This window comes from Cricetulus griseus, chromosome 4, assembly GCF_003668045.3.
Source record: "Cricetulus griseus strain 17A/GY chromosome 4, alternate assembly CriGri-PICRH-1.0, whole genome shotgun sequence".
Lineage (NCBI taxonomy): Eukaryota > Metazoa > Chordata > Mammalia > Rodentia > Cricetidae > Cricetulus > Cricetulus griseus.
The window spans coordinates 30,345,035-30,367,878 of NC_048597.1; the positions used below are offsets into that span (position 1 = coordinate 30,345,035).

A 22,844-nucleotide genomic window follows, 5' to 3' on the forward strand; every position below is an offset into this window, starting at 1 on the left:
TACAATGTCTTCATGTACTCCATTTTGACTGACTGAGTGACATCAAATATAGGACCTGGACTACAGAAGTCTTCACCTTGAGGCAAAGAGCTGAACAATATATAATCAGAACTTGTATTTCAGTCATTTCCTTTCATTTCCTAATTCCTAAGAATTTAGTTTTAAAATATTTCTGTTCATTATTACCTTTAATCCATGAGCATGTACTTTTTTTTCAGAAATTCTCAGCCAATTGGACATGAGATAAACAATTTGACTTAGATTCTTGTATTTAAGAAAGGATTTATGTGAATTAAATTCAGTAGAGTACTTTTTTAACTTAAATCACTTGTATTAGCTTTACTTGGTGTTTCCTCAATAAGAGAGAAATCAGAAAGTAAGAGTTGTGAATTAATGATGATCTGGCACCATCGGATTGGCACTGGTTCTTCACAGTTGATGAGGACAAGTTCTAACTGAGGAGACTGTGAAGAGTGGCTATGAGTGGCAGAGGCATCTTGGCCATTTTCTGCTGGGGATGGAAAGGAAGAAGCCACCAAGCTTGAACTCGATTCTGTATTTTTAAGCAGAAAATGCCATGCTTAATTTTTTTCTTTTTAAATAAACAGGTCTTTTTTGCCTTCTAGGACACAGGGTGTGAGTTGAGACAGGGTCTCACTATATAGGTTTTGCTGGCCTGGAGCTTGATATTTGGCTAGCCTCAAACTCAGAAGGAGATCCACCTTCCTTTGCCTTCCAAGTTCTGGCATTAAAGCTCAGCAAGTTAGGTTTATCAACAACATACCACCTGTCTTTCAGATGCAGGAACTAGGTTGTGAGTGTTCCCGTAGGGATGGGAAAAGAAATTCCCAGTTATATTGTGAAAAAGGAACACTCTCCCTCAATGCCTGATTTGATATGTGTTTATAAAAGTGAGTAGATATTAGGATAAAAGTGGTTCAGATTATTTCAAAATACAGTAGTGTCTGTTACTGTTTTCATAAACCATTGTCTTTAAACTTAAACTTCCCTTGGAAACTACTTTGGGCTACCTTCTTAGTAGTACTGAATCCTTGAGTATCTTGCACATGCCTTGCTCAAGGCACAATGGAGATTAAATGATGGAGAGAGATGCCTTTGAACTATGACGACATGCTCTGTAAATCAAAGGCTTAGTGATTGCAGGGCTGAGAAGAGTGGGACCATCAGCCCTGAGGCATTCCATTTGCGGTAGTGAGCACCAAGATACCTCTCTTTCTTCTTTCTTTTATGGAGAAAAGTTCTCACAACTACCCTAGGCTGGACTCAGTAAAAACCTCCTGAGCAGTGTCTCTAATGCTGGCATACAGGTGTGTGTTAGAGCTCCTGGTGACCCACCAAGAGAGACACTTTTATTTTATGGTACTTTACAGCATTTGATACTCTTCCTCTCATTACCCCTCTAGAAACTGTTCATATAAATGCCATCGTTTATACACACACACACACTTACTTACTTCCAAGTTAAAAGTGTTCTCATCTTCCTTGTCCCCTTGCCTGTGAATTGTACATTTATTTCCTGGGCTGCTTCAAGTGTTGTGATGAAGTAAACTGAAATACCTGGGCAAATGTCTCCTTCAGTTTCACACTTCAGCCACAAGAGCAAGCACCCTGTCAACATGTGCCCAGGGAACTGCTTAACTGTCTTTCAGAATAGGGCCCAGCTGTGGGCTCCCCGGCTTGCACATTGGGCTGTCATGAGAATGACTTGAGATTGAGCATCTCCAGTGTGCCACAGTCTTGCACATACTATTTGCATTGTCTAATTTAATTTTCATCTTGTCCACCTACGTGGGCATTGTCAGCATTGTATTTACTGGTGAAATTGAGCAGTAATGTGTCTAGTGTCATACAGTTTAGAAATCACAGAATTAGGACTTGAATGCAGGACTCTGTAACAGGTTGGTGCCTATTTATCTGAGTGCCTTGAGCCTTATTATGTTGCCTGTTGGTAGTACAAATGTACCTAGGTCTGATAGTACTACAGAGCCCCAGAGTGTACACACACACACACACACACACCCATACACCTACACCTCATTTGGAAAATGTAACACTGAGACTGGCACAAAATAATCCTCTCTGGTTTTCTATTTTGACTTAAAAGAGTAGGCTTATATTTTTTTAAGATTATGCCATGTACTACCAAAGAGGGTTCTGTGTCTAAATATTTGAGGTAATTAAAGGCATGGTGAATTAATAGTTCGTATGAATTAAAATCACAGTATGAATTATCTGTGATGTTTGATAATTTATCATTGCAGAACAAACTGGGATTAAAAGTTAACACCTACGTAAAACTCAAAGTCTAAGCAATCTGTTAAAGTAATAAAAATACACAACACTTTGCACATTAAAAAGTGCGCCCTTCTATAGCTTTATGGTAAATTGTCACCAGGGACAGTTTGGCTGTGGTGCTATATGACAGTAGTGAAATGCAAGATTGTCTTTTAGCCCCATGATCACTGATGAAATGCACAGCCCTTCAGACAGGAAAAGACGGCACACAGTACTCTTAGGTCTATAGAGTCCACAAAACCGGCACAGGCAACACCATTAATCATCCTGTCATTTGTTCAGACAAGAGCTCAATAAAAACATTAGGCATTAAGGGTACAAAGCTGCCTAGATTTGATTTCTGCCCCAAAAATGCTCCTCCAGTGACAATGACTAAAACATAAATATTAACATACTGTGGTACTATGACAGTTTAAATGTCTGTCTACTTTTTTTGTAATCCTCTGAATGCTAATATTAATTATGCTCTTAATATATTTCAGGTAATGTAACATAAATCACAGACTTTATCTCCCTGCCAATTTATTCATTTGGCTCATTATAACTTAAAACATGAAATTTGAATACGGAAATCAAATGCTTAATAAAAGAGAGAGCCAGCCAGACTGAGTAAAAGAATCTTATACAGCACCATGAATATAGCTCTGTGGTAGTACTTGCCCAGCATATGAAAAGCCCTATATTCGATTCCCAGCATCCCCTCCCCCATAGGTGTGATGGTTAGTTTAATTGTCTACTTGACAGAATCTAGACTTGCTTGTGAGATGGACATCTGGACTTCCCGGTGGGGGTTATCTTGATTGCATTTATTGAAAACAGTTATATTAGTGAAGTTAGTATTCACTTTTTCATAGCTGTTGCCAAACATCTTACAAAAATGGCTTAAGAGGGACATTTATTTTGGCTTCTGATGTCAGAGAATGTATGTACAATTTCATGGTCCCCAGCATTTGAATGTAAAATGGCTGTGAGAGTTTGTGGTGAAGGACAGACCCTCACATCCCATGTAGCAGGAAGAAAAGAAAAAAAAAATAATCAGGTGTCTGGTGACATGGTTGAGCAGTTAACCACACTTGTTACACTTAAGAGAAGACTAGGGTTCAGGTCCCACAACCCAGTGGCAGCTCATAACCATCTGTCAATCCTCTTCCAAGGGACCTGGCAACCTCATCTGGCCTTTAAGAGTACCAGGCATGCACATGGTACAAAACACTCATGGAAAATAAATTAATAATTTGCAAAATCTTAAACACACACATACACTCAAGCATGTACACCCGCTCTCAGGAAGTGTCCAGTACCTTCCTTCAAAGACCCTCCCCCAGAAGCTTGCTTCCTCCAGTTAGGCCCCCAAGTTTCCAGAGCAGGTGTTCAAACCCTGAGCTGTGGGAGAGGGGTGTGCTTCCCTCAAGGGGCTTATACAGAATTCCATAGTGTTCTTCAAAACTGCTGGCTCGGCTGTCTTCATTTGTAAGACAGCCTCAGACTTCTAGAGCAGGCTCTCTTCATGATACTGCTGCTGTTTCCCGTTTATAGTAATTACCTCACATTACTGAAATTATCTTCCCATCTTCCGGCTTCTTTGCTAGGCTCTCTAGTTTATGAGGGCTGAGATTCCTCAGTGTTCATTTGCTTCTTTACAATGAATCCATGCTATTTAGAATACAATAGAAAAAAATCACAAAATGTGGACTTGTTTTCTTATTTTATATGTGAGTTTGGGGCTGCAGGTATGTGTGTATACCATGTGCTTCCCAGCTTTCTTAGGAAGTATATTCATACTATTCACAGTTCACAATGCTTGTAAAATTTTATATGCACAGAAAGAACTTCTGTTACATACGACCTCATCTCCACATCTTCACCACCCACTGTGGTCTCCTTGACATTCCTAGTGGCCTCCTCAGTGCTGGTTGGGGAGAACAGGGTCTGAGGTTCTCTCTTATTCTTTGCCTGAGTCAGGTGTAACTTTGACTTCCATTTATTTGTCATGGTAGTCTGAAAAACTAAAAAAGACCAAGGTCCTTGGGTAACAGGGAAAACTAACATGCAGAATAAATTCTTTTTACTCATGTAAAAGCCAGAGTCCTTGCTGAAGCCCACAGGCCTTATGGAATCTGAGTTTGGATGAGTGTCTGAGCTCTTGTCCTTTCCTTTTGGCTCTTTCTCAGGGTAATTTGACCCTGTAGTCTTCCCAGGGGTTCCTTACTGACTGTCCTTACACTGCCACCTGTGGTCTCTTGCCAGGATGAGTAAGGAAGCTTAGCAAGACCTTACTTCCTTAATTCCTTGTGTCTTTCCTTCTGCATGAGGCCTGCCCTGAACACTCTATGTGAAACTGCTCTGTTTCCAATCTCAGTTCCCTTTATCTTTGTGTATTTTATTCTTTTCCCCCCATAGCGCTTAGCAATGTTCTAACATACTGCATAATTTATACCTATTCAGTTCTTATTATTATTTTCTTTTTTGCCATAAAATGTAAACATAAAAAGGAAGACTTTAATTCAATGTGTTTGTGTTTTGTTATGGTGATAGCTGATGAGTAGTTTTATCTTAATACCTCAACACTGATGACTAATGTATAGAATCATGTTGACTTTTGGGAGACTGGGTTTTCTTCCTGTTTCTGGAATGTCTGACATATTTGCCTCTGTCCTTTCCTTATTTTATTTTATTTTATGGTCTCTGAATACATTTAGAATTTGAGAAAGGGGAAAAAAATAAAAGTGCAGATCCCAGAGAGCCATGCCTAGAATTTAAAGAACACCCCGACTGCCATCTTAATTCTGTTTTAAAATATTCTTCAGGATCATTGTCAGTGAGAAATGAATATTACTAATACGAGTGATGCCTGCATTTCCCTTGGCCTCCTTGGAGTACCTGGGTCTCTGAGTGTGAAATGCATGTGATCTGGGTCGATGGATTCAATGGCTTATAGCTCCAAGTCCTGAGAACTAGGAGATTAGGACTTCAGTCTCCAGAGGCCAGGTACTAACAGGCCCACGTGCTGAGATTCAGAGTATTGCCCTGAGCAGGTGCCTTAGCAACAATTGCACTTAGTGCAATCCTTAGTTCTGACCAGCAGGTGGCAGTAGTAGCTACCAGTGCCTGCTACTTAGAGCTCCCAAACTGTGTCCCAGGACTCACACCTCCTATCTGGTGGCCCTACCGTGACTCCCAGTGTTGAGAACTTTGGCCTATACAGTGGTTGATGTTGTAGCTTTTGAGCATTGTTAACTTCAACTCTTAGTAGTCCTTGGCAGATTCCTGAAAGTCTTCTAGTAACGAGGGCCCACAGCCCCCATCTTCGTCTCCACCATCCTCTGCCTGTACCACTCTTGATGGGCACTGCTGTTGCTGCCAGTGCTGCAGAGGTGGTGCTGCTGGCATCCCTGCTGGTTTCTTTACGAGTCATAAGTAGCCTGCTGTACTTTTGATAGAAGAAAATACCAGTTGACAGACGTTTTGGATTGGGCTTTCCCAACAAAAAGCCACATAGTCTCATTATAGAGCGAGACACAGGATGCGGCATGGGTGTGGAATGCGATTGAAGGGTTGTATTTACACCAGTCACAGCATAGCCTAGCACAGAGCTTGTAGAAGGAACTGTCACCCGTGCCACATTGCACCAGTCATTGGCTTCTTGCAGAGGTGCCACCTGCACCCCCATGGTTTTGGAAGATAGCTTCAGGGTCATCTAACGTACACTGAAGCTTGTCCAGCCTGGAAAGTCTTCTAAGGCCAGCGCAGGTAGTTTGAAGCATGTATATATGCATACGTAAAGAGTTAAAACTCAAAACTAACATTGCCAGCAGCACTTGTGTTCTGTGGCATTTAACAGTACTTAATGCTTAATCTCTGTCTCTTGACCTCCAGAGTTCTCATCCATCTCACTCAGGTTCTATGGTGTTTGCATGGCAGCCAGGCTATGCTGGAGTTCTTTCTCTCTGTGTTCCCCAAATAGTTCCATTCCTAGACCCACAACGATGCCTGGCTTTTCCATCCTTTACATTGTGCAGAGATCACTCTGGCCAGGGATGAGCTTTACTAGGGTACTTTACTAGGGTCCTACTAGGTTAGTAGGACCAGTATATGCCTTCCCCCAGTTTATGAAGTTCTAGAAATTAGTGTTAGGTACATGTTATGGCTTGCTAACTGATTCATTGTGTGACCTTTGAAAAATGACTTAAATTCATGTATTTCTTCATCTGTAAAGCTCAACTAGACTTTTGTTATTACTCAATGGAGTAACAAATATTGTATGCTTTGTAACAATAGAAAGCTTCTTTCTAAATATGTTGCTAGTTCAGCTAGCAATCATGTTATTATGTGGTAGTTGATATTTTTATTTGGTATGTTGCTGCATATCAAAATGCAGAGATGAGCCTAACACCTAGCAAGAATTCTGTATGTGCTTTGTAAAACAGATAAATCTGCTGTAATTTCCTGGTTCAACTAATTAGATGGTTGAGTCCTAAATAAAATAATGATCAGTAGCTCAGGATTAAGCACCATCTGTTTAGCTCCCTTTCATTCTTTTCTCCTTATTGCTTAGGTATATATTCTATAATTTTTGTTTTGAGTACAATAGGATGATAATATCATGGTATATTTATAAATTCTGTTTTTGAGCCAGTATTTTATCCATTAGCATAGTTCCTAACATCTAGAAGATTGTCTGGTATATAATAGATTTTGCTTGAATGGATAAATTTGCTTGTATCCTCTCCTGCATACTGAGTAATTGAAATTTTTATTATTTTAAGAAAAGTGACCCTTGTGATGGTGGGCCTTGATAACGCTGGTAAAACAGCCACAGCAAAGGGAATCCAAGGAGGTAAGTAGAAAATATTTGCTTTCTGAACTGTTAATTTTTAAAAAAGATTTATTTATTTTGTTTTCATACATATGAATGTGCTATCTGTATGTACAACTTTATACCAGAAGAGGGCATCAGCTCCCACTATAGATGACTGTGAGCCACCATGTGGTTGCTGGGAACTGAACTCAGGACCTCTGGAAGAACAGCCAGTGCTCTTAACCACTGAGCCATCTCTCCAGCCCCTGTTAATTTTTCAAAGTCATTTGTTTATGTTGTTTCATTCCCTGTTAATTGGACAGAGATAGTATACTCCTTTATGTTGTTAATGTACTTACGCTATGACTAGGCTTTGGCTTCCTGATGTCCCCTACTGCCATGTTTCAGATTTGAATCGGTGTAATCTCTTTGACATCTTGACATCACTGGTCAGTGGGGGAGTCAGGGAGTAACCCAAGCTAGCCTTGAACTAGTAGTCCTCTGCCCTAGTCTCTCAGTTTCGAGGATTACACAAATACTCATCTTTGTCATGAAGTCTCCTGTTTCATACACTTTGTTCCCAATTGTGACCATCCTGAGGAGTATTAATAGACTCAATTGCATTCTCGTTTGTCTGTTTAGCTGTCTGAGGGCACTTTTACTCATTTTGGTGTCCCAGTAATTTAAGGCAAGTTTCTTGGGAATAATAGACAGCCTTCTTCCTCCTCTTCATTCTGTTCCTCCTCCTCTTGTTTGTTCATGTCAGGGTTTCTCTGTGTAGCATTCCTCCCAAGTCCTGGGATTAAAGGCACCCCCCCCAACCCAGCTAAGCCTTCTTAAACCATCCTTTCTATGGCATCTTCTTGTCTACTTGTTTCCTGTTCTGCTCTTACTCTTGGCTCATCCCCCTCTGCTAGGTTTTTGTTTGTTTGTTTTGAGATATATGTACCTTCTCTTTAACTATATTGCTGTTGCTCAAATTCACATGCCAGTGTCTTTCATGTCACAATAGCTTCTAAAAGTATCTTCCCTGTCATGAACATTGCTGTTTTCACTGCACTGTTCCTCTCCCTGACCATCAGAGTGATTGTGTTAATTGGGCATAGGTCTAACAGGGATCTGAAGTCACGGTGTTTCATCAGGATTGAAGTTTATTTCCCTCTGGCTTTGCAAAAGTAGTCGAGTACTAGGATGTCATCCTAATGTTAGGGGTTTACCCCTTTTCCTGTTCACTGTGCCGTCCCTACTGTTTCTTTCTCCTATATATCCTAAGATAACCCTCTGCAGCATGCATTTGAGCTGCAAGGAAGTGGTGAGAGAGAAGAGGAGGACATGCTGCTCTCCTCTAGGATCATGGACCAGAAACAGATGCATCACTGTAGTTCATGTGCCATTGACAAGAAGCAGTGGTCTTCTAGACCCCACTACTGCTTCTGTTTCTGTATATTGAGTCAAACTTCCTAGCAAGAGCCAGTGCTGTCTGTTCTTCCTGAAATCTCTTCTTGGGGATCTTATAGAAACTACAATTAGTTTGCAATTAGTCAGAGTGGGAGTTGTTACACTAGGAGAATAGGCTTATACTACACGTTAGCCTTCTCCCTCTACTTCCAAATAAGTTGTTAAGTATTTAAGAGACCACCACTTATCAGTCTAGACCCTCCTCTAAGTCGCCGCCTCTGAGGTTGGGAATCAATGTCTTTTGTAAACATTAATGTTCCCAAACATACATACATACATACATACATACATACATACATACATACATACATATTCTCCTAGCTCCCTGTTTAAGCTCCTGTGTGATCCTGTTTCTGAAAGCCAGGCTACTTTGATTAGGTCTAGCCTTACCCATTTGTCTTGTAGTAATGAAGAAGTTAGCAGCAGAAACATGACTCGTGATGGCTCTGCCAAGTGTCTCGGGCAGTGCAGAAGCTGTTCTTGATACTTCCCGAGAGGGAGTGTGGCACCTTGCAAGCCTGTTTCTCAGCTACAATTAATCCTAAAACACTCACTCCTTGCAGATTTGTCACAGTGAATGTTTTGTTAAATGTAACTATAAACCGCCATTGTCATGTAGTAGAAATTCCTGAATGATGGGAATAGCTTAGACTGAGTCCATGCAGTAGGGTAGAGCACTGACTACATTTTGTGTCTGAGAACTGGAGATACAGCTCGTACAACTGAGGGATTGACTTTTAATCCATTTAATATCACATAAAAAATTAAAAGCCTTTGGTGGTATCTATCTTTCTACTCTTGAACTATAGAGCTCTAAACAAATTCCAGAGGAGAAAGATTTATAGTATATTCTAATGATAAGGAGAGAATGGGAGAGGCAGGCTTGACACCAAAGCTTTTTCTTACCCACTGAGTCTGCAAGGTCTATTAATGTTTAATAAGCTTTCTCCATCTTTTGTTTGAATTTTTTTTAGCTGTCTGAGAAGTGGCCTGTCACTCATTTTCAGTCACTAGAGTGCTACTTTATTCACTGCACTACATAACTGATATTTCAGGGACCCTCAGCAGCTCCCCATTTCCTGTTTTCAGTGCCCTCCTTTCAGGGTGGCTTCCACCCATATTCACTGACAGATTTGCCAGTGCATACTTGTCATACAGGCACTGGGACGCAGAAGCAGGAGAAGCACAAGTTGGAGCCCAGCCTAGGCTACAGAAGCGACCTTGTCTCAAAAGCAAAACCAAACCAAATAAAACCTGTTGAGAATTTGATCCAGTGAATTTTTAGTCCCGTGCTACTTGCTTGATTTCTCACCCTTAGCCTAACTCCATCTCCTAGAGTGAGGCTTCTATGTCTCTTCAGGAATCTTGTTAACCTCTCATGATCACTGTTCTCCTTGGCAGGTATGGTAATGTGCCCCTTATACTTGGTGATTTCAGATATAAAACTCCTCTTCTCATTCGAAAGCCCACCAATTATAAATTTATTGGAACATATACCAAACATTTTCCTATAGAAGTTCTGAATTTGATTTATATGATTGATAAAGAATTTCCTATTCTCTTTCATTTTGATTCTTCAGATTGTTTCTTAATTTTTTTTTTAATATTCCTGACTTTATTCTTCCACAGAATTTGTAAAAGAGTCCTGGAATGATGTGGTGTTCAAAGGTTAAAACTGAGTGAAAAAGAAATTAACCTTAGCACAAGAACTCATTCAGCATATAATTATTATTAAGTCCCAATTTCATGTTAATTGCTAAGATTATGGTAAAACAAACAGCCAGGTGGAGATGGCACATGAATGCCCTAAATCTCAGCACTCAGGAGGCAGGCGGTTATCTTAATTCAAGGCCCGCCTGGTCTACAGAGCAAGTTCTAGAACAGCCAGTGCTATACAGAGAAACCCTGTCTTGAAAAACAATACAAACCAAAAACAAACTCCTGTACGTGTATAGTAAAAATACAAGTTTGGATACTTACATTATTAGCCTATCTTTCATACAAGTATATTTTGAGATAGTGTCTATTGTATGAGCTAATGGCTTTTCCATTTCCTAGTGACATATGCATGATGATTTTTGTATAATTTATGTTGTAGAGCTACATTAATGTTATTAAAGTCTAAAGATTCCCCTTTTTTGTGTCATTTGAAACAGAGCATCCTGAAGACGTAGCTCCCACTGTTGGATTTTCTAAAATTGACCTTAGACAAGGAAAGTTTGAAGTCACCATCTTTGACTTGGGAGGTGGAAAAAGAATTCGGGGAATTTGGAAGAATTATTATGCTGAGTCCTATGGGGTAATATTTGTTGTGGATTCCAGCGATGAAGAGAGAATGGAAGAAACAAAAGAGACAATGTCAGAAGTGCTAAGACATCCTAGGATATCAGGAAAGCCTATACTGGTGTAAGTAATGGAGCATTAGCAAGAGATGTTTGTCTCTTACAGAATATTAAATAACCAAGGTGTTCATCTAGTAGTATAATAAATGTGTGTACTTACCTCTCAGTTATAATGCTATAGTGCCTTGGGTAGGGATTGAAGAATTTAGTTTGTGTTATGATTGAACTTGCTGATGGATTCCTTAGGAATCAAATATGAACTCTTGTTTTATATGATGGTCTGCTTTGTATTAAATTTTGCATTTTGAACAGGTTTTAGGAAAGCTTTCATCCCCTCCTGCCCCTGCCCCTGCCCCTGCCCCTTTAGGCATGCTAGGCAAAGGCTCTGAGCATTTTCAGCCCCATCAGCCCTTTTTCAGAACAAGATTTTGCCATGTAGACTTGGTTGAACTTGAATTCTTGATCCTCCTGCTTCAGCATTGTGAGTTGTGCAATCACACCTAGCTTCCTTTCTTAGTAATTTATGTTTTGTCATTGTCCTTTATTTTATTTTATTTTATTTATTTATTTATTTATTTTTGCTTCTTCCTGGGTTTTGTTTTCTTTAAGACATGTTCTTGCATAGCTCAGACTGGTCTTGAGGTTGATGTGTAGCCAAGGATGACCATAAATTTCAGATCCATCAGCCTTTAATCCCAGCACTCAGGAGGCAGAGGCAGGTAGATCTCTCTGAGTTCAAGGCCAGCCTGGTCTACAGAACAAATTCCAGGACAGCCAAAGCTGTTACAGGGAGAAAACCTTTGGGGGGTTGGGGGTGAGGCACAACATAACTCATTTCAGATCCATCATCTTTACCTTCCAAGCGCTGGAATTACAGGTGTGAACTACATTGATCAACAGACCCACAGCCTTGTGTAAGCTAGGCACTCTCCCAACTGAGCCACCTCCCCCACTACTGTTCTGTTTCCAGTAGTTTTTTTTTTGAAAGTTATTTAAATGGTTCCTTCTCTAATTACACTTTAATTTCTCACCCTGAGCTTTCATATTTTGCTATTGCTCATGGGATCTAGCTTTATTGTCTCAGTCACGTGCATATAGCATTTTGTCCTCAGGAACATGTGTAGAAGACATTGAGGACATTTGTATTCATGGCATTTGTGCACAGTAAACACTAGATGGCGCTGTAACGTGAGACAAGGCAAAGCGAAAGTCCTTTAGTTCAGATTGCTCCTCAACCCCCAGCAGGAAACTGAGTATTTGCCCTTGCCTGTTTTTCACTTTGCCCTCATTCTTGTGATTCATTATTAAGGTATATATAAAAAAAATCAACCCATCATGGCTAGATAAAGAAAAATGTAAGAGGAGCTTTTCCCTGTGCTTCTTAATAGCAGATGAAGATTTTTAAACAAGACTACTTGAAGCTAGGATTATAAAAGTTGAAATTTTATTGGATCATTTACTGGCAAAGCTTATACTTTTAAACTTTTAAGTGTTTGATTAAAGAAGTTACTACATCTATAGAATTGAGTCTTACTTTTATTGAATCCGAAGTAAAATATTAATAGAAGTCTATATGAAAGGTGACCTTTGGGAAACCCTACAGGCTAAAGTTATCTTTGAAAATATTTAAGCAGCGACTGGCTGGTTTCTGAAGTAAAATTAGAATATTAATCACCGTTAATCATCAATGCAGTAGCTCATGCCTTTTTAACAAATAGCCATTTGTTTTTCTTCTTTTTTCTCTTGTGCATATTTGAATCTATGTGTATATTAATTCAAAAAATACCAAGTAACTGCTACAATTTGAATTAATGCACAAGGCATTGTTTGATTTCCTATGAAGTAAATTGAACTGGAAGTTTTATTCCCTGACTTTCCATCAGCCCCAGTTGATAGCAATGCCCTAAGAAGACGGGCGCCATCTGTATACCTCCTCTCTCTTGTGTTGTCTTGACAGTCGTCTTTAGAGGGCTGATAAATCACTCTGCCCATCACATTTCTGGAGTCCAGTTGAGTTGTCTAATACTTGCATCCAGAATATCTCTGAAGCCACCAACTACAATTTCTTCTCAGGGTAATAACTGGACTTGTGTTAGTCCAGTTTAGCTATTGGAATAGTGGCATGTCTTATCATACAGTGAAATGTCCTTACTGTGCTGGACATCTGGGGTCACATAACCAGGATTTCTTAAACACAGGTGTGAGTCCTTGACTAGCTTCATCCTCTGAGTCCACTACTCACAAGTTCTAGGGCCCATTGTCATAAGCCTCGCTGCTGTGTAGCCTCCTGACGCTGCCGTCTTCATTTCCTTACACTGTGGACTTGCACTCCAGCCTTCTTCAACCATAAGCTGCACTCTTTTTTTGCTACTACACTTTAAAATTAACAAAAACCAAATGGTTGACAGTGTTGCTAGGTAGACATCAACATGTTGCCATGGACCTCCTGCTTCACTGCTTTCATCCCAGACCTCCAATATTTTGAGGGCGAGACCTTTGGAATCAGTCAGGTCTCGGGAAGCGCCCTTTCCTTTCCTCCTCTTCTTTTCCCCTCCCTTGTTTCTCCTTTTCTTCCTTCCTTTGTTTCCACGAGACAAGGTCTCATACTGTAGCCCACGCTAACTTGGAGCTCCCAGCAACTGCCAGCCCAAGATAGGGATTACAGGTATGCAACCACCATGAAGTCCGGAAAGTTACTGATTCCTTCTGAGCCTCCAAGGCTCTGCGTATAAATGGGGATTTGGATGCCTGATGTGAATCAGATAATGAAAGCATGCATGCAGAGTGTTCCTACTGTTCTGCAAATGGATTTGAATATTATTGCTAATGATATAGTGCTTCAAAGTCTTACATGAATTCAAACCATTTAATCCAATTTAGTGATGTTAACCTGCACCCAAAAGTCTTTAATCATTTTTTTAATTTTTAATTAATTTTGTCTTCTGTTTCCAGAGCCAGCAGATCCCTAATGTTCCATCTACTCTTTCAAGAATTAGTTTTCTCTTCTAGATATTGTAGTAAGAAAAACAATTGCTGCTTTTACTTTTTATTAAATGTGGAAATAAAATATCAGAATATTGAACAACTGATTAAATATGTTGTACTTGTTTAGGTTAGGATAATACTAAGCAATTGAAGACATAGACATAAGATATCATTTATCATCATAGCCATGTTATGGCATGAACCTAGGTGCACATCAACAGAGAAGCCACATAGGAGAACAAAATCAAGTAATTCGTAAGAAAATGGAAGCAAGTAGATGTCACCAGCTTAAGTGAAATTATCCAGAGACAAAAAGACAAATGTAGCATTGTTTTTTCTCTTTTATGTAGAATTTAGAATCTAAGGGCACTGGTGGGGAGGCAACCTGAGAATAGAAAGCAACTACCAGACAAGGGTATGAGAGACACGAGAAGGTAGATAACCACAATAATGCACGCATGGAAATGTCATTGTTGAACCCATTAGTATGTATAATTCATATTAATGTGACAAAAAGAAAATGTAGCAATGAAATAGAATATTATTCACTGCTTTGCAATACATCTGTGCTTAATTCTTACTCTATAAACATGATAGAATACTAACAAAAAGAACTTTTTACAAATCCATCTGGGCATAATTGAACTAATGCATATTAAATAGCACTTAATAGTCTTAGTTTTCATGATTAATTATTTAAGAACAGCTATAACCAAGTATCCGTAAATCTCTAAATAAAAATTTAAAAGGAACAGTGGAGGTACTAGCTGATGGTGGTACTAGCTGCAGTTATCTGGTCAGCTGCTGAGTTTATCAATGGTCTTAAAGGAATCCTTTCTATAAAGCTTCTCTATGCATTTTAAGCTAGGACACATGAAACATCTTTTCCACAGTGATGCTTGGTACCAGACACAGTAGAAAGCAATTCAATTTCCATTTCTAAACTAAAATTGCTTCATAGTACTTAAAGCATGATGTAACATGGCAGTTTAACCTTTTCAAGTTCCCCAGCTCCCTCAACACACATTTCGTGCATTGCACAGGTGTGGGAGAGCCACCACCCGGAGCAGACAGAGATGCTCACATTCTCTCCCAACATCCAAGCTGCTGAGCATTGCTAGGTTAAAAATACAAGTGTACTGGCTGAGACCAAAAGTTATCCCAGTACTTTTCGGATGGGCCCAGAATGCCACCTGATTATTCTCTTGCCATTTTTCAAGATGTTTCAGTCCTTCCCCCTGGCCTGATTGTTTCATTCATCCTCTTGCTCCCTTAACTCTGCTCTTCCCAACTGATAACTTTGTCTTAGAGTTCTTTAAGGAAATAGAAATCGTGACACACAAATTCTCTCCCCTTTGTCCACCACCACTCTGACCAAGAGTTTAAACAGGTGGAGCCCTAGAGTGAGGAGTCAGTCCTGCAGAGATGGGACGTGAAGGGACTTTAGGACACCTAATACAGGGAACACAGAGCACAGTGACAGTGACCCAGAGGAGGAGCTCACTTCTTATTGCAGAGAGAAGGAAAACTCCGTTGGAGCAGAAATGCAGCCTTCCATACTATAAGGAGGAGAGGAGACTGGGTGTACAAATGAAATGGGATAACTGAGTGAATTTGGTGGTAGGAAAAAGCACTCTTACAGACTGGATTTTGGTTGGATTCACAAGAAATCAATTGTTAATTCACCTGCTAACACAGAAGCAAGTAAAACAGATTTATAAGATGGTGTTAACTAACCGGGCAGTGGTGGTGCACACCTTTAATCCCAGAACTCGGAAGACAGAGGCAGGCAGATCTCTGTGAGTTTGAGTCCACCCTGGTTCACAAAGCTACACAGAGAGAAACCCTGTCTCAAAAAATTAAAAAGATGGTGTTAATTCCCGCAGACACTTACAGTAAGGGTGATGAGATGCCACAGGTCATCAGGATGGCTTTGCTAGGGTGAGTACTCAAGGAAGGACTTTCTCAAAGGCAATTATTTGTTTTTTCCAGAACAACAGTGGCAAATATTTACTGGACAGAAACATTGCCTGCTGATAGAGGCAATGCAATAGAAGCAAAAACAAACAAACAAACCAAAAAACCACAAAGATGACCATGTTGCTTTCATATGTAGGAAATTGTAATATTTTACCAATAAGAAAGAAAATATATTCTCAAGTAGGAAGACAAAATATCTTTGTGGTGCCTATGGCCCACCCACCCACCAGTGGCAACATTCAAGTGAACAGAATAGGTGATAATAAGGGCAGGTTTATTTCAGGCATAACAAAGAGAAAAGACACTCCAGAATGACCTACCTGATCCATTACAGAAAAGGACAGTACAGATGGAGCACAGTGTGCAAAGACAAGCAGTGAAATGAAAGGCAAGATTTAAAGAAAAAGCAGAATGGGCTCATTGGTGCATTCCTTTGTCTTCCAAGCACTCTGGAGGCTGTCAGAAGGACAATCACACAGTCCAGGACTGCTTAGGCCTCTTCATTAATTTATACGTCATCATAAAGTGAAGTCACAAGTGCAAGAACGTAATTGCTTTTGACTTTGTTAAGCCCTCCGATCTGTATGTAATTCAGTTTCTTGTCTGTTTCTAAGTTCATAAAAACAGACTTACCTCACCTTAGGTCTCAAGCTTTACTGTCACCAGTTAGATTCTTCATCAAGTTTGCAATTGAGTTTTCCCAGATCCTAGTTATCACCAGGTTTACTTACCAACCAAGGATAAAGACTTAATAGGCCTTTTAGCTTCATTTTGGTGCACTGTGCATTTTGGTGCATTTTGGGACCTTGTTTTATCCAACTCTCAATTACCAAAATATTCTCAAATGAGCCAGATTAATAAAGTAACTATCACTTAGTTGAATATTCATCACAAGAATACAGAAATGCACAGGAGAACTCAATATTTTTCCAGAAACATAAGGTCTTTCACTGTCACTTTTAATAGTTAACCTGTACATCTTAGGTAAATGCTTGTCTTGTGTCACCGGCTTCAGCATTTCTGTAACATTAGTGGGTAAATGTTAAAGGGAAAAGTGACCGGTTAGCAGTGTTAAGATGTATGTAACTGGACTCGTGAAATGAAGACAACCCAAACAAGATTCTGCAATGTGGAAACCTCACCCCTAAACCCTGAGCAGTTTCTTTATTTGGAACCACAGCATGGACAGCAACAGCACAGGACCCTGCAGGGGTTTCTTCTTTTGTATTTTACAGCGAGTCCAAATTTCTCTTTGGTATTGATGACATAATCTTTTGTGCTGGTCACCATTACCTCAATGTTGTTGAGGCTTTCTCCTTGCTCCTCTACCAGAAGAGAGATCTGAATGAAGAGGTCCCGGAGGTCCTTCACTTGGGTCTCCAGATTCACAAGCTCTTTGTGTCTTTGTTCAATCTCCGAGAGCTGTGCTTTCGTGATGCTGGTCTCCGTGAGTAAGCTTTCGTTGAAAACTTCCCATTTCCCATGATGAAGCATGTCATTCACTTCCTCTTCAGACACTTCCTTTCCAGCCACTTCAAGCTGGCGGACAATGAATGTCTTGCATTTCTCCTGCTTTGAAGCGATTGTGTCGTTGTAGAGAAACATAGTTTGCTGAAAGTGGTGGAACATTGCGGCATACTGAGACTTCAGTATCCTTGTGACCACTGATGACGGACCATTTTCAACCTCTGACTTTTTTACTTCTTTAACCAAATCACCCAGTGCTCTGTGAATCTGTTCTGCTTGGATTTTTATCTCCTTTGCAATGGTCGAGTCTCGTTTAAGTAGGCTAAACCTTCTCATGGAAGCCACCAGGCTCTTCTGTTGCTGTCCAAACTTTTGAACATCATCAGCAAAGCTGTTAATAGTCTCCTGCAGTTTTTGGATCTCATGTAGGTGTCTCTCAGCTACAGGCTCTCTCTCATAAATAACAGCTTGCTGGACAAGCACACCTTGGTCGTCTGCTTCTGCAAACACCTGACTGTCCCGAGAGAGTTCGATTTCCTTGGTTTTCTGTTTTAATTCTTGAAGTCGGTCTTTCATCTTCCCTTCCCTCCTAAGAAGCAAAAATAATGAAATGGAACAAAGGACAAAGTTGCCATTTTTCTCCATTAGCTATGTGTCTCTTAGCAAAAATTCTAGTTTTCTAACAGAAATTTTAAAAATTGAGGAATATGAACAAGGCACGATGGCTCTTGCCTATAATCCCTGCAGGGAGACTAAGGCAAGAAAGAGTCTGGCAAATTCGATGCTATCCTAGGCTACATGTGGAATTTGAGGCCAACCTGAACTACATAGTAATAACTAAAAAAGAAAAGAAGGAGAATAAAAAATAATTTCCTCATAGATATTATCAAAATAGAGAAAGTAATACAAGAAAATTTAGGAATTACTTTGAATGGTTGCTCCTGCCACATATCTCATTTATTTGAGTATAGTCACTGAGAAGGCAATGGGGAAGGTATAGTTGCCTACAAGTAAGTTCATCCATGCCATTATACTGTCCACAGTACGACTTTCCATTACAAAAGCTTTGACTGTACTTTGACTTTTAGGATTGGCTTTTAGCTTCCTAAAAATATCATTATTAAAGATGCCTTTCCCATTGAGTTTAGTCTATGCCCTGTTTAAAATAGACATTTTTCTGGTACTGGAGAGATGGTTCAGCAGTTGAGAGCACATGCTGCTTTTGCAAAAGTCCAGGGCTCCTTTCCCAGCACACACGTGGCAGTGCAACAACCATATGTAATTCCAGTTTCAGGAGATCTGATGCCCTTTTCTCATTCCTGTGGGGACCAGGTATGTATGTGATACACATACATACATTCAGGCAAACACTCTTCCACATAAAAATATACACATATATAATCATTTTTCTGAATATGCATAATTCAATTAAAACTCACATAATGACAGAATAAATTCTATGTGGATTTTAAGCAATATATAATGAGCTTTTTGAATTGGCATATTTTATATAGCCTTGTTTTCTTAGCTATTGCATATATGAAAATTATTGAGTTGATTATGCTGACTTCTCATTCTTGACAGTTATTTCCAAGGATCTTGGCTCCTAGGGCAAAATGTATAGAAATTCATATCATGATAATCTTTAGATACTTGAGAACATGATTATATATAACCTTAACTGAGAATACTGATATTTTCATTTTCACCTAGTGCTCCTAATTGTCCATAGCATCAAATCAAATTGAAATAAGTTACATATGATTATATATAATGATAAGGCAGTGACACACACATACATACAGTGAAATAAGTAAAAGCTATTATTTTTAATAAACCACTATTTTCTTAATCCTTGAGTATAGAAAGGCACTTAATCCCTTTCATAGTTTTGAAAAGGCTAAATGGGAATATAAATAGCTCATTTATCTCTAGACATTTTCTTAATATTGAACAGAGAAAGCTCTGATAGGATGTGATAATGTGAGACTCAATGTTTGGCATATTTATACAGATTTTTTTAATTAATGATCTGAATCTTCTGACACACACATATAGTTATCAGATATATCCATGGTGCATAGTGTGGAATTGTCTTTAGTCTCCTGAAGTTGTATTGAAATTCAGAGATTAAAGTAACATCAAGCATATACTGTAAAAGTTAAAAAAAAAATGACTTAATGGGAAAGGATGTGAAATATCAACTGTTTAGAAAACTTCTTTTTATCTATAAAATAGAAAACTGTTCCATAGAAGTTATCTATGACAAAGTATTGGACTTCAAAACATGCTTTTAGTCAGCCACCAGAATAATAAGTACCAGTATAATAGGCTAAGAAAGATACATATGCCACTGAAATTATGCTATTCATGGCACATTTAAGGTATGATGCTTTGTGATGGAAACTCATAAATTAGAAATCCACAAAGAAATTCGAAGTAGAGAATCTTTGAAATAAATTTAAATAGCTGTAAGAGATTTCTTTTACAATTATTTTCTAAAATGTGAAAATCTGCCAATACAACATGGTTAGACATAGCATCATTCTAAAGGTCATTGGGTGGGAATTACATGGGAGGAGAATTAATGCAGTATAAAGAAGACTTTGTAAGCGTGTAGAACTGTCTTGAGATAACTAGTTTATGAAGTTAGAATTAATGAGGTAATAAGATCATCTTATGTCTCAACGGATAATAAGGCAAGGCTGTTGTGGAGTATTACTTTAACTTTGTAAAGGTGTGTTGCATTTATTTAACTAGGCAAAGATATATTACTGTTTTATCTTGTCTACCAAGGTCACCTGACTGGTCTAATAAAAAGCTGAACAGACAGTAGCTAGGCAGGAGAGGGACAGATAGAACCAGCAGGCAGAGAGAATAAGTAGGAGGAAGAATCTAGGCTCCAGAGAGAAGAGAAAAGAGAATGAGGAAGAAAGAGGGAGATGTCCAGGGTCAGGCAGCCAGCCAGACACGGAGTAGGACATACAGAATGAAAGGAAGGTTAAAAGCCCCAAGGGAAAATGTAGATGAAAAGAAACACGCTAATTTAAGTTATAAGAGCTGGTCAGACAAGCATAAGATAAGGCCGAGCATTCATAACTAATAAGTTCATGTGATGATTGGATCAGTGGCCCAAAAGAAAGCCTCCTACACAAGGCCTCTAGAAGGAGATATTTGTGTTGTGACTCCCCAATATTGAGAAGCCAAATAGGTGAAAACACAAGAGAGTATAGGCTCTAGATAGGAGATAGAATGCCAAACAAATGAGTAAGACTAATGTACTTAAAAAATTTTTTCTAATTATGTGTACATGTGTGTGTTTCTGAATGGAAACTTGCATGTGAGTAGAGATATCTGTCGAGACCAGAGGTGTTGGATGCCTTGGAACTGTAGTTAAAAGTGGCTGTGAGACTGCTATAGGTTCTAGGACTGGAATTTACACTCTCTGCAGGAATGGTACATTGTCTTAACTACTGAACATCTCTCCAGCCCGAGGCTGTTGTACTTTAAGAAAAAATGAATGCTGGTATAGGTAGAAATTAATAGAAGGAACATTAACAGAGGAAAGAAATCAGAAAGGCAGATAGGAAGCGGATTATAGTTGACTTGTCTGCATTATTCACCATAGATGCTGTAGAAGACACATGAAGAGCACATGTGGCATTGGAATGAATTTGGTTTTCAAAAGATGTTTTAAACGTATTTTATATAGCACTGTTTCCCGGTGTAGCAGAAATGGCCCATGAGAGAGTTGAATAATAAAAACAGAATACATGAAAATCATTGGGAAATATTTTTGAAGGTGGAAGCAATGTAACTTGAGTTTAACAAAGTTAGTTTTTGAGACACTGTCCAAAAAAAAGTGTTTGACTTTTTATCCCTTATTCTTTCATTCCCACCCTCCCCAAGGCCCCTGAATCCTCATCTCCCCTAACTCTGAATATTGGAGTGCGTATAAGGTGAAGATTATCCACCATTATTTTTAATAATGATACTAAAAACTGTTGATTCCAAGTTAGATCTCCAGTCTAGATTCTCTTAAAACACCTGCTTGCTTGCTGAGTCCCATTTAAGTGTGTACGTCTGGAATGAGTCGTCGATATCTCAATGTGTAGATTGTTCTAGCTCACTCACTGGCAACTCAACTCTGCTCTTTCAGGGACTCCAATTCAAAAGCTCCAGTCATCCTTGATTAATTTTTTTCAATGTTTTATGTCTTAGCTCCTTTCCAAACAACTAATAAAACTTACCAGCCTTTCTTCCTTACTTAGCATATTTGGAGCTAGCCATCTCTTCCAGTCTGAGCCAAGACATTATTCACGTGGATTACTGTCATAGTCTCCTGAGTGCCGTTTGCTCTTTTACACCCTCATCCTTTCTTATTACAGATTTCAGTTAAAACCTGCTTCTGTGCCCAAAACTCCCCTTTGGTGTCTCTTAGAGGAAAAGCCAGCACCGAGAAGGGAAAGATTACCTAGACACACAGCAAGTTCTAAATACAAGTAATTGGAATGGTTGGGCATGTAGGAAAGACTCCACATCCCAAGGAATCCTTTTAACGTAAAAAGTCCTTTTACATGTTGACTGTTTGCTCAAACAATTGCCATGTAATTTTATTACTGAACTCTTGTGTTTCAAGCTTCTGCTGTCTACAGGACATTTGAAGTGTTCTATTTACTTTAACTATTTTAAATAGTTTAACTACAGTATTTTGTAGATTACCGCCCCCCAACACACACACTGATATGATGTGTAACATTAAAACGAAATTCAGACCCTGGCAGTGGTGGCCCACACCAGCACCCAGGAGGCAGAGGCAGGCCAGCATGGTATATAAAGCAAGTTCCAGGACAGCCAGACACCCTGTCTGGAAAAAAAACAAAACAACAAAACAAACAGAAAGAAAAACCCAGCCAAATTCAAAATAAGGAATTTCTAAGCTGGAAGAGGATTCTTCTTGCCTATCTTCTTCTTCATTCTGTTTTCTACTTTCCTTGCAAGGAGTAATTTCTCTACCTTCAGGTAAAGACTATTGGATTAGAAACTACCAAAGTAGAGAGTTTCACAACTCGGAGTGAACAACAATATTAAACACTGACATTAAATATAGAAAACTTGCAAAATGAAAATTAGTCACAGAGGAATAGAAGATTAGATATTATATTTGGAATGTAATTATTGTATCTGTGTATCCTGTGTATCTTCTAGAAATAATTTTACCCCTTTTCCATGGGTCTAGGAAATGAAATAGAAAGAATATACTGAGTAATATTGACTATTGTTATTTATGTCCCTTATTAAAATGTAAACAGTAATTTTGATCAGGAAAGATTTCAGTACTAAAGCAAACAATTTTTTATAAATTTTATTTAAATTAGAAACAATCTTATTTTACATGTCAATCCCAGTTCGCTCTTCCTCCCATCCTCCCATGCCCCCTATGGACCCCCTCCCATCTACTCCCCAGGAATGGTGAGGCCTTCCATGAGGGATCATCA

The 22,844-nt window shown here is 39.1% G+C and overlaps 2 protein-coding genes across 3 annotated transcripts in view; one reads left to right on the forward strand and one right to left on the reverse strand.

Moving 5' to 3' along the window:
- The window catches only part of Arl13b (ADP ribosylation factor like GTPase 13B), a 59,482-nt gene that overhangs the window by 6,871 nt on the left and 29,767 nt on the right, over positions 1 to 22,844 (forward strand). For both annotated transcript variants that reach the window (XM_027412437.2, XM_027412436.2), the window contains exons 2-3: positions 7,083 to 7,153; positions 10,729 to 10,978. In XM_027412437.2, coding sequence (XP_027268238.1) covers positions 7,083 to 7,153; positions 10,729 to 10,978 — 321 coding nt within the window. The remainder of the gene's footprint in view (positions 1 to 7,082; positions 7,154 to 10,728; positions 10,979 to 22,844) is intronic.
- On the reverse strand, positions 17,015 to 17,930 carry Stx19 (syntaxin 19). Its single transcript, XM_035444406.1, has one exon. It carries the CDS (start codon positions 17,920 to 17,922, stop codon positions 17,044 to 17,046), a length of 879 nt encoding a protein of 292 aa, XP_035300297.1. The 5' UTR covers positions 17,923 to 17,930; the 3' UTR covers positions 17,015 to 17,043.

Bases quoted from the DNA above. Each gene is read 5' to 3' on its own strand.
- Stx19 (XM_035444406.1), bottom strand. From the start codon at position 17,922: ATGAAAGACCGACTTCAAGAATTAAAACAGAAAACCAAGGAAATCGAA.